The 12,144-nt window shown below is 45.8% G+C and overlaps 1 protein-coding gene across 1 annotated transcript in view; it reads left to right on the forward strand.

Annotated features, from left to right (window-relative positions):
• The window catches only part of ERGIC1 (endoplasmic reticulum-golgi intermediate compartment 1), a 58,921-nt gene that overhangs the window by 11,519 nt on the left and 35,258 nt on the right, over nt 1-12,144 (forward strand). Inside the window, exon 2 of the mRNA XM_087753708.1 lies at nt 10,786-10,847. Coding sequence (XP_087609834.1) covers nt 10,786-10,847 — 62 coding nt within the window. The remainder of the gene's footprint in view (nt 1-10,785; nt 10,848-12,144) is intronic.

The following is a 12,144-nucleotide window of genomic DNA, read 5'->3' on the forward strand; positions in this document are numbered from 1 at the left end:
TTTTTCTCTCTGCTCCTGGTCACAGTAGTTCTAGGTATGGTTTTAACAACTGTGAACAATAAAAGTCCCCCCAACAACTTCAAACAGGTGCCTGGGATTTTATTTTTTAAGTAGGTGGTCTTTTGTTAATCAAAAGAGCCCTACGTGTGCAAACCTGACTCAGCTGTGGTGTTTGTTCTACCTTTACGTTTCCCTCGGCTTCAACAGTCCCACTGAAAACTAAATGGGTGGTTTTAGATTTATCCATTATACAAAAGTAAGAGCTTTGCTTTTAAAGACGTTCCTGCGAGTGTCTGACGTGCTTCGTAGGAGGGAACAGAGCGCAGAAAGGTGCGCTCTGTGTTAGAGGTGTCTGCGTTCGGTGGAGTGAGGGCGTACGTATAAGCCTGCTTGGTTTTATTTAGAGTTAAATGGCCTGCGAAGAGGTTAAAAGCTACTGCAGGGCTCCCGAGGGCTGCGTGCCGATGGCTTCTGCTGCTCGGTGGCGTGGGTGGCCTGCTCCCGCTGCCCAGCCTTCGAAGGCAAAGCGGGGATGCGTCCTCCCAAAGTCATTATTTGAGAGCAGTGACCCAAGGAAACAGAGGAACAGTTGCTGCCGGTTAAACAACCTCTTTTTTAAGCTCTTAGCCAAGTAATTTGATATTTTGGTTTAAAATCTTTTGTTCTTCCAGTAGCATTGGAGTATTCCATATGCTTTCCTAGTTTCTCTTAGTTCTTCTAGCACCTTGTAATTTTTTTTTTTTTAATGTCTGTCTCAATTAAAGAAGCCCTGAGAGAGAAAGTCCTGGGGCAGCCATTTCTTCCCTTCTTACTCTAGTACCTACAGCCTGAGAATCTGTTTTACTTCATATTTGTGTTGTGGAGCATGGGGAGGCGGCCGGGCAGGGCCCGGCACTGGGTGTTCCAGTGGGTGCTCTCCGTAAGCCAGCTCCTTTCGCTGTGCTGCTTCATGAAACCTCTAAAACACGTCGGTGAACACAGACCCCGCGGTACCTTGAGCTGTTGGGGAGGCAGGTTTTCTCTTATGCACTTTGTGCTTCTGATTCTTAAGCTTTGGTTAGATGATGGATGCCTCTGCCTGAGCAGTCAGCAGATTGCAGAGATACAAGTGCTCCTTGGCACAAAGCAGCATGCCTTTGGCGGGAGGGTTTCTCTAGAAATACCAGTGGGTGCTGCTGGAAGGGTGTTTCCCTGCTGCCATTAGTCTCCAGCCTTAATGATCTTGCTCTGACAGCAGTCTCTCCATAGCTTCCTTTTGAGTTCATGAATTCACGCAGAAGATATCCAATATGGCCTCTTTTTTTCTTTTTTTTTTTTTTTTTCCCCCCTTCTACCTCCAAGCTACACTGATTTTGGGGGGCAGAAGGAAGCTTCTGAGACAGATGTGGTGACTCAATTCTGATCTCTCCTTTGTAACCTCTGCTGAAGTTTTCCTGGAGAGAGAAAATGGAGTCTATTTGTGCACAGTCGTCTTTGAATGTCAGATGGACTTAATCCAACTTACATTTATCATGACTGAGTTTCTTCTTGCTTCCCATGTCCTCCTTATAAATGATAAAGCATTTTATGTGAAGTGAATTGCTGGATTCTCAAATATAAGTGGTATCTCTGCCAAGAGCCTTAATAGCACCAGGTGTTGAATGAATCCTAGTCTGTAAACTCTTCTGTTGTCTCTAGGGATGCTTCCTCCAGAGGCGGTAGCAGCAGTAATACATGGAAGGAAAGTTGTGTGGTAGCCCGTACCGTGGACTGGTTGAAAACTCTTCAGGGCCATCGTTCCAGCTCATTTCATGTGCACTTAAACATGTTTCCTCAAGTGGGGTTGAGGTTGCTCATTCTCCTCTCCCCACTTCACACCCACCTTGGTTTCCTGAACTGCTAATGCACCTCTTCTGTCGTGAAATGACAAACTTAAAAATAGATACAGCTATACAAGTCTTGTGGGAAGAGCTGGTTTTCTGTCTCTGCATCAGATCTATAGCTCCTGTGGGGAACCAAACAGAGGTGACTGAACCAACCATCTCTGCTCTCTGAATCATGTCTGTAATACGGCAATGTAACAGAAATGTTCGAGGAGGCAGATAGGAAACGGTAAGAGGAAGAATAAAAGTGTGTAGCGTGACAAATCCCAAGGTTATGTCCTTCTCTCCAGGCAAAATTAATCCTTCTCAAAGTTAAGGATGATTCGTCTCTTCAATGGCAGCTGAGTAGAAATTGTTAGTTGGCTGGATTCACTGATGTCTACATGGAATAATTAAAGAGTCTGGTGTAATTCAGAAGGATGTGGCCTAAAAATGGATTTATTTATAATGTCGAAATGGTAGGTGCTCTCAAAGAAGAGCAGACACTAGGTGTTTTCTAACCTGTTATCAGACAGAGCTGCCTCAAGATGACTCTTACGGAAAATGAAGTGGATGCTGGCATAGGCTTGACTGTCCAAGGTTGTATTTGGCAGCTGCCTTGCTCTTTGTGTGCCTTCCACAGAGCGTGCAGAGTTCATCAAAAGCAGTCTGGGGTGGTTGTTTTGGATGAATATACGTTCCTAGAAATGCACTGTGCAGCAGTTTTTCTATCCACCTGAAAAAGAAACCCAGTATAATTAAAAATAGAGTGCTTTATCTTCTTTTGACAAAAAGCACCTTTTTTTTTTTTTTTTAAGAATGAGTTTCTTAAAACTGAATGTGTCTGCTCCGTGTGGGATACCTCTGTGGTGTCGTATTTCTTGGACGTGGCAAGTGCAGAGTGTAACGGTAGAAATTCTCTCTTCCACAGTGTAACTCCATTTACTGGTGAGTACGTAGTGAATGGACTCTGTAAGGAACAGGCAAGCTCTTTCGTTACGTTAGTCAGGAATTGGCATGCGTGTGGAGAAACACCAACATCAAGCCGTCTTGGATTCGTGATATTTGAGGCCTGCAGCCGTACTGTGATACACTTTTCTTTGGTTTGCAAGAAGGACTTGAGAAATGGGAAAAACCAGCAGCGATATTGCACAGATCTCCAGTTTGTGGGAGCTGTGCTACATACTGTTAAACTGGGTAAGGGCATTACCGGCACACAGGTAGAAGCGCAAGGGGAAACAAGTTTTGAAAACTGCTTTAACCAGCTTGTTCCCCTGTGCAGTCGCAAGGTAACATTTCTTGCATTAAATGATTCTTAAAAGGCCAGCCTAATCTTGTCTCTCTTTGTAGAGCAGAGAGCTTGGCCTACGAAGTCAGCGTTAGCTGGTGTGCCGGGTTTTAGAGCTTGCTTTCGTGGTATACGAAAGGGTCGGTGGTTTTAGTGTGACACAGTCTTGCTTTTGAAAAGGTTCTGAAAAGACAGACTTATTCCTGCTTTCTGACTTACGCAGCTGTCTTGGGAGTGAATTAACCTGTATTGCAGATATTTGAATATTGTGAGAGAAGAGGGAATCTCAACAGAAATCTGAGTGATACAGCCCGTATCGATCCCCGCAGCCTCCCGCTGAAGTGCTGGCTGCCGCTGAAGACAGCGTTTATTATTTCTTTGCTCCTTTGTGCTGTGATTTAAACTTGAGATGATGTTTGACCAAGGGCTTTTGTTGATCCAGGAAGCCACCTCAGCTTGGGAAGGTGTATTATTCCTCATTTCTTCAGACAAGCAACCTGTCCCTCTGTGTATGTGTCATAGGTGCCTTCCCTTTCTCTTCTGGAATCTGCAGCCCCTCTGTTTCTCAGAGCAGTTGTGTTTCTTGCCAAGGAGGAAGCAATCGGGGATGGAGTTTTTGCTGACCCTAAAAGCCCTTTGGGACAGGTCAGGCTGCAAGGCTTCACCAGTTGGCTTTTTCTTATCTGGGTGTTCCCCTGCATCTTGGAAACCCTAGGGACATCTCCCCCATGCCCTTTTTCTTCTCTTTGAGAGACATTATGGTATCTGATGGATTATGATGGAGATGTTGCTCCCTTCTCATAATGAGTGAGCACTTGTCCAGCACTGGGTCTCCAACGTGCAGCGTGTTGGAGTACACCGGCTCCGCAGCTCTTCAAATTTCTTATTGCAGCAGCAACACAATCTTTATAGTGTTCTCAAAGTTAACTTTTTGTATCTATACTTGATCATCCCCCCTTTGTCTGGTTTAGTCAAACCTGCTGTAAAATTTTCAGTTTTTTGGTGAACTTAATAGTGAAGTTACATTTCTGCTGTTAAATGTGTTGTACTTGCAAGTCACTTCAAGTAGAGTTACTTGTTAATGAAGCAAATTGGTTTGGCAGCACTGGGCCGTCTCTTTTTTCAAAGATACTGATGTGTAATAAAATTAAGGTAGTTGTTCACTGTGCACTGGACTCGTTACCGATAGTGAGTAATGTCACCAGGAATTAGTGACCTCAACTCCAAATGTGGTATCTGCTGAAAAATAGGTGCCACTTCTAAAAGCTGTTTAACATGGGAGGTGGGGAATCCAGCGTTGTTTCAACACCCACGTTCTTCTGTGTGAATCACAGCTGTGGACCCTTGCTGCTAAGACAAGATGACATGATGTATTTACGCCACCATTGACTGGCTAAAGGTGGAATATCAGCCACGGTACTGATTTTTTTAAAATTATCTTTTAATCATCTTTGACATCAGAAATGTAATTTGCTGTAATGAATGATCGTGTCCTCTACGCACCATCCCCTTTCAGTACGTGCTGCAGAAGTACCTACGATAGAGCCAGTATGCTTCAAAAAGACAAGTAATGTTTAAATATTCAGTTCTTCTGGGGAAAGACATAATCTGCCTGAAGAACAAAAATGTTTTTCCACTGTCTGTGAGCATTAAAGCTATTTTTCTGAATCATCTGAGGAGTGGAAAGGGATGAAAATTAATCTGTTTGCTGCTGACTTGTGGTGCCTGAATTCTGTTCTGTGACCAAGTGCCAGATGTAATGTGTCGCACTTTTGCTTGGCTGCTTGATCAACTGGCATCCCAAATACAGTCCAAGAGCTGCAAAACAACCTTCCCCTTGCCCCTGAGTTACATCAGTAAATGCAGACCTTGCAGAAGGGCGCACGGAAGCACCCCGCTGCCGCTGGCTCCGGAGCTGTGTTTCGGTGCTCCGCGGACGGAGGTGAAGCATCTGCTCTCTCTGCAGCGACTCCGTGCAGTGAGTCGGTAGCAGAGGGAGGTTTATAAGCTGTACCCTGCACGTCGGCCCGAGGTGACCTGGCCACTGCCTTGGGAGAGGTGGGCATGCTTGAGGGTTACAACAAATGCTGCAAACTGAAGGAGGAATTAGTGTTTTTCCTTCTCTGGTATGAACCCCTTTAGGTATCAGAGTTTCCCTTTGCTACAAGACATTCAAATTTAACCACTGTCTAGTTAGTTATACTTACAAGTATTATTTTTTTAATTGCCTCAAGTTCTTTGCTTCTCGCTCATGCAAAAAATTAACAGCATCTTACAGAGATGTTACTGTAGTATTTTATTGAAGCTCTTTTCAGACTCCAGAGATGTCAGAGAGGAGTTTTCTGTTTGGAGAGGTGGTAATCTTCAGTGAAATAATGTATTTATTACTTCATTTCCTGAAATATTTCAGACCCAGCCTTGAAGCTGTTCAGGTGTATGTAAAGCACGCCCTGGCAGGAGGCCCTGCCGGAGCGGCTCCTGCTGAGGGAGCGAGCTCATCCCCCTTCTCAGGGCAGGCATGTGAAGTATCGGCTGCAGAAGAAACCTGCGGTGTTTGGGTAGACATCTTCTGCCCGCCCTGTCCGCCCTCTTGCACTGGCAATCAGAAAGATTTGAAAGGAAAGTCGGGAGTCGCCCCAGGGCTGATGATGTCAGCTTGCTTGGTTCTGTCGGGTCTGACCTGCCACGGCCTCTGCGTGGCCAGCCTTGGCCGTGATGGTTTGTGGCTGGCCCGCTGGGATGAGCACTGCTGCATCTGCCTCTGGCTGGTTAAACACTTTGATGCTTTCTGTGGCTCTAGCAGATCCTGAAAATTGAACACAAAGAGCATATACTTCTATCTGAAGAAAAAAAGTTTGACTGGCAACAGCCCGTATTAGTCTAGATATAGCTTTTGAGTCCATCTAATACTTACTGGCACTTGAAATCTGCCATCCTTCGGCTCCATTGAGGTGCCCGGATCTGCAATTTTACCTCACTGTCCGCTTGTGCAACTGCAATCAGGTGAGACCAAACACGTAATTTCTGTGTTTCTCAGAGGACTGTTGCACACCCGTCTCTGCCTCAGACCTCACTTGATCGTGCTAAGGGTTGTGAATTCTCTGTTTGAACCTATTTAAGAATGATCCTTGTGCTGCTCTTCTTCACAATGCTGTTTGACCAGTTTGTTGACATTCCTGTCAGGGAGGTGAGAAAGTTTTTGGTTATGTCTTTTCAGTGTTGGATTGAGAAAAAAGTACTGTAGCGTTCCCTGATGTTAGTTATGAATGCTGGTTCCTGTGAAACTCTGACATTGCCAACCAGCCTTTTTTTATTTCTTTGTTTGCAACCATGCTCTCCATTGAAAGAAAAGACCATAGATACGCTAGATGTGTCAGGAGATTCCTTTGTTATCCTGATGACAGCCTGGTTCTATCCTTAGCCTTGTATTCTGATATTGCAAGGTCCAGCCCTCCCTCTGTGAGGGAGAGGAAGAGCTTTCCTAGCAAAAAGTTTGTTGTTTCCACTCGGCAGCTATTACTTCACCTTACAAGTCTTGCCTTTCTAAGCGAAGGAAGAAAGTTGCCAAAAGCTAGATATAAATAATGTGCCGGTCGTCCTGTGGAAACAGCACGTGTGCGTGCTTTGGAAGCGTACAGTAACGTATCCCCGCGTGAAAGCGGGGTAAGCTGCTGCGCGGTACTGCGGGTTGAGAGCGCTCACTTAGCAGTTACTGCAGGGCAGTGAACGTGACGTAAATCTACACCCTGCTTTCTCATGGTCATTTCGGATATGACTACAAGACTATCAAAGCGGATTTTCACAGCGTAGTACAGCATGTCTCGCTGTGTTATGAGCTGGCTGGTATAACCTTTCTGAACGTCCAGTCTTCCTCCACCATCGGTAATATCTTCCACTGCTTTGAATGCGCCAGTATCAGAAGTCTGTAAGGCAGCTTTTGCAATATATAGCGCACGAGGTTCCTCTCTGTTCCCAGGGTACAAATACTCTTCCAAGTGACCAATGCCTCAGGAACCTGGAGGCTTATTGGAATTTTTCCTGCAGGTGCTTGCAGGAACATCTGACCTGAGGGCAAGTAAAACCTGTTCCCCTTTACCATGCGTGCAACTCCATGGCCTCCTCCCTCGTACATTACAAATCATCTCTGGTGTCTAATCCTCATGCTTTTCTCTTCCCAGGATGGTGTAAGTGATCCCCTGAAATTGCTTTAAGCTCTCTGATGTAGGCAAGAAGCTGGCGGCAAAAGCAGAGGGGTTTGTCTAGTGGAGCCTAGAAGTTAATCGGATTTTTAACCCTTAGGTCTGAGAGGAGCTATGGCTTTCCCAAATCTCTGATTTCTTGGGGCTTTGGGTCTCCTGTTACAATAACTCTTGTCAACTTTACGGATTTGTTTGAGAAGTTTGCTTGATTTACTTGTTTATTGTAATTATATGTAATCAATGAGATCATCTTTGGGGTTCCATCCTCTACTTACTGCTGGAATCTCCTATCTCTTCTGTCTCACAAACATACTTTTCAAGCTGTCATCGAATCCTCTGCAATTTTTATCTCCTTTTAACTCAGTTTAAATCGGAGTTACCAAGATAGCTCTGTTCCCTGGCCATGCCAGCATCTTCACCATTCCCTTCAAAGTTTGATGTCTTGCTATCCTTTTGGGCTTCCAGCTTGCCCTTCTTTCGAATGCATAAACCCAACTACTGTTTTCACCATCCTGGATCAGACTAAATAAATTGGACTTTCTCAAGCTATGGCCAGTATCAGATGCTTTATGGGAAGATGCCTGGTACCCTGAAGAGTATTTATCCTTTATCACAGTATAAACGCTCCTAATCCAGAGCATGTATTTTCCAAGCAGATGACTGTTCTCCCAGGATACATGTACATACCCAGTCCTTTTTCTTTTGGTTTGGTAGTCTCTTGGACTTACTGGTATCATGTGTCAGTGAGCAAAAGCTAGCCAGCAGTGTTTGTCTCTTATTCCAAACCTGTCTCTTCCCATTCCCTTGCTGTCAATGTTAATCGTTTTGGTCATTTCGGCATCCTTCTGCAAGCTTAAATACGCCTCCCCTGCTTGCCTTCCCTTCTGCTGCTCGAGTCAGGTTCTGGATGTCGTCCCTCAAGCTTCTGCCTTCACCCAGAAGATCTCAGCTGAGCTTTCCTCCTTCCTCCCTGCCATCCAGCCTGCTCTCGTTGCCGCTTTTGCATACGCTGTCCACTCTCGGTTCTGTGTTATTCCTTAGTGTCTGTCCTTACCTAAAAATGTGTTAATTCTACAAAACAAAGCCCTTAAAGCTGTATGCAGTTTTCCTGGGCTGTTCTGTACTCTTCCTGTATGTGCCGCTAGACTGCAAGTTCAAGGGTGGGACGCCGTGTGCCTGATGATGTTTGCCCAGCAAGCTGGGTGCGCTCACCGTGCTCATACGTGGAGTGGTCCTTAAAGTGCGTCCAGGGCCTCGTGCGATGGCTGTTGTGAATGCGCTGTACTGCGCTCGCAGGGAGGCTTCAGCCTGGAAGTACAGACCCAAGAGTTCTCAAAACTCCAGGCGAATCGGGTCCAGAGACTTGCTTAAAGCCCTTTTTAGGTGTGTGTCACGGCAGCAGGAGAGAGAGGGAACGTAACGTTGTGGTAGAGGAGTTGGGAAGCAGAATAGCACAGAGAGGGTGGACTGCCTTTTAAGCACTTCAAGCCAGGCGATCAATGTGGCTGGGAGCCATTGATCGCTTTCTGTAGTGTCTTTGCCTAATCCTAGCTTGCTTATGCCATGTAAAACTTAAGTAACACCCAAAGCCCACAAATCATGTGAGTAAAATGGCAGTCCGAGAGGAGAGAACCCTGCCATGACATCAACTTTCCACTGAGTTATTTAAAAAGCTAGATTTTTATTTTTTTTAATCCTGTGATGGGTCATCATTTTAATACTAGTAAATATTTCTCATTGTAAGAACAGATTTCCTTTTATAGTATCCACATGCTGCTGTTTTTACTGAATCCAGCATAGAGCTATTTCCTATTCCTAATTGTTCACTCGCACTCAGCCGTCCTTGCGTGCTCATGTGCTCTCTCTCTCTCTCCCCTTTTCTTTGTCTCTCAGCTTTTTTAGCCTTGTTGATCTATTATTGTGACTTTGGCGCGATGGCACCAGCTTTCAGCGTTTAATGGGCTGCGAGCAGCTACTTCCTCCGCCTGTGAGACCGTGATGTCATCAGCTCCTCTGGGCTGCTTTCGCATCCGCTGCTGCTCCCGCTTTGGTGTGTGCGGAAAGAATGTAAACAGCACTTTCCAGATGTTCTCAGGGCAGCTGGAGAGCCATAAATGGACTGTTTGGTTCAGGAATATTACTAATCTATTTGGGAGACGGCAGTGAATAGAGTCATAGAAACATATGGTTCCAGTGCGTATTCTGCGCAGCACGCTCTGTCAAGTGTAGCACAGCGGGTTGTTGGAACGGTTAAGTGATTCCATAGCGTGTTCAGGACTCGAGCTGGGGAGATGAACCATCTTTATACCTGTTCTCCTTCCCTCTCTTACCCTTCTTTCCTCCAGCTTCAACTCCTGAATGAAACACAGCAGCAATGTCCTCCCCATCTCACGCAAGGCAGATGCTGGTTTGTTCACCCCGAGTGCCTCCAAGTTGTAAGTGATCTCAACAGATGAAGAGTGAAGAAAAGAAAGATGATCTAGTTTTTAAACTCTCAGTATAATATTTGGTGTAGTAGGAACTACTGAATAAAGATGCGGCTGTTTCATCTTGGTGCAGTATAGAGTAGGAATTTGGAAGCTGGTGTCTCTCATGCCTCTCCAGGGCTGGAAAAAGCATCAAATCTCACCCACTTGTGGTATATCCAAACGAAGTCTATTTTGGGGGAGAACCAGTCACTTCCTCCTTTAGGGTGTGTGTGTGTTTTTAATGCATTAATTAATTTTTATTGAGTGGTGGAAAAACTGATGTCAGAGCTGCATTGCGGCTGGACGTGCAGGAACAGAAGGTTGTAGGAAATAATACAGCTAACATCATAAGGGCAGCGAAAGTTTAACCATGGAGAGTTTAAAATAGCAGAGCTGAGCCATATGGATATTAAAAGAGATGACTGAACCAAAACAACGGTCTAATATTAAACTACATTTTGCTGGGGGAGTAGCAAACTTCTTGGGTTGATTTCTCCTGTGTATCCAGTGTCCAAGGGAAGGTTTCTTGTCGCAACACCTTGATTTCTGGCTTGGGTGGTGCCAGTTTCTGGCTGTTGCAGGACACAAACTACAAGGGGCAATACAGGTTGTGCCTCACGGGTTTTCTGCCAGGCCTCTTTATTCGGGAGTCTGGAGAGCATCCGCTTCCTTTACGGTGGTCTGTAAGCTTGTCCAGCATGACTGCCTCCCTGGCACCTCTCTCAGTTCAGACTGTGCAGATCCAGGACGGCAAGGCGGAGAGAAGCGCGTTGGAAACCGGAGCCAAGAGGGAGCGCGGTTACATAATTGTACAAAAGAAAAAGGATTTTTTGTTTTGTTCTGTTTTCCCTTCTCATATCCTTCTGCGAACTGAAAAATTGTTGTTGGAAAGCTGGGTGGAAAAACTTGAGCATCATTCATCCCTGTGGGGACGTGAAATGCATTGAAATGTTCCACCTGTTTTATGGCTGTTGCTTTTCCTCTTTCAGGTTTGACATCTACAGGAAGGTGCCAAAAGACCTTACACAGCCAACCTACACAGGGGCTATTAGTAAGTAACGCTGCTTTTTGATGTCCTTGCATACCCCCTGGTCTAAAATTAAAGATCCTTTGGCTTCCCTGTCTCCGGGGAGTTTTTTGAAGGGATATTAAACACTGGAAAGGGTATCCCTTGTTGCTGTGACAGCTCATTTTGCCCAATCTGTCAGGTCGTACTAAATGGTGGAGAAGTTTGCATGGATTCAGAATCCCAGGAACAAAAAGTAGTAAAGATATATTGTCATGAAAGGGAGCTCCTAAAAGCTAGCGCTGAAATACCCACGCTGCTAGCTACTGAAGTAGCTGGAGAGCTTTTTGCTGGTGTTTTCCCATGAGCAGAAGCTGTGAGTCTGCTCCAAACAGCGGTGCGGGGGGATGACTGCACATTTTTTTGCCTCTCTCTGGTAGGCATCCCCTCAGTCAGTGTAAAAAACAGCTGGTAGCAGCTGCATTCACAGGTAGGGTGTGTGGGCGTTTGCTTGCTGAAGAGGCTTGAGAAAGCAAACCGCTGCAAACAGGGACCCAGGCTGTGGGTCAGTAAGGAGCAGCGTGGGTGGCAAGAAGCGGTGGCCAGCGGTGAAGGTGATTTGGGAAACACGTGTTTCTCTCACAGCATACTCAGGGGATTCGTCTGACGTTGTAGGTGGGACTAATGAGCAGAGATCTTATTTTGTTGTTATTTGTCATGCTTTTAAAGAAGAAAAATTGCTTGGTCAGAAACCACCGATAGCGATCCACTCTCGCTCCCGTGTATCAATGCATAGGCTTCGGCTGATACAAATCTCTTGCCTTGGGCCCCTTTTCCTTCCTTCCTCCTCCTGAGGGAGGCTGTAGGCTGAGTAATGCCATTTCACACAATTATATGCAGCGAGCGCGCTGTGTGGAGTGGTAAACATCGATCGGGTTGATCCTGCCAGGCCTGTAATTAGACGCCTAATGCAGCTTTCCTGTTCCATTGAACAGTGATTTCCTTTGATCGTGTAGCTGTGCTCCATTCATCCATTCTTGTAGATGGGTCAGTAGCCTTGTATGTCATTGCTGACGTGAGTGATGTCATATCCCTTGGTGACAGCAGGCATCAAATAGAACTGAGTCAGTAGCGGTGAATCAGTGGGCACAAAGGAGAGCCCGTGGTGAGCTAAGGAGGCCCCTCACTCCTTACTGTGAGGGCGGTCAAAGACTGGAAGAGGTTGCCCAGAGTGTTGTGGAGTCTCCATCCTTGGAGATACTCAAAACCCGGCGCTGAGCAGCCTGCGTTAGCTGGGCCTGCTCCGGGCAGGGGAGTAGGAGGGGGTGATCTCCAGAGGTCC

This window comes from Nipponia nippon, unplaced genomic scaffold (genome assembly GCF_047370975.1).
Source record: "Nipponia nippon isolate SJK-2023a ecotype South Korea unplaced genomic scaffold, ASM4737097v1 scaffold_17, whole genome shotgun sequence".
In the NCBI taxonomy this organism is placed as follows: Eukaryota; Metazoa; Chordata; class Aves; order Pelecaniformes; family Threskiornithidae; genus Nipponia; species Nipponia nippon.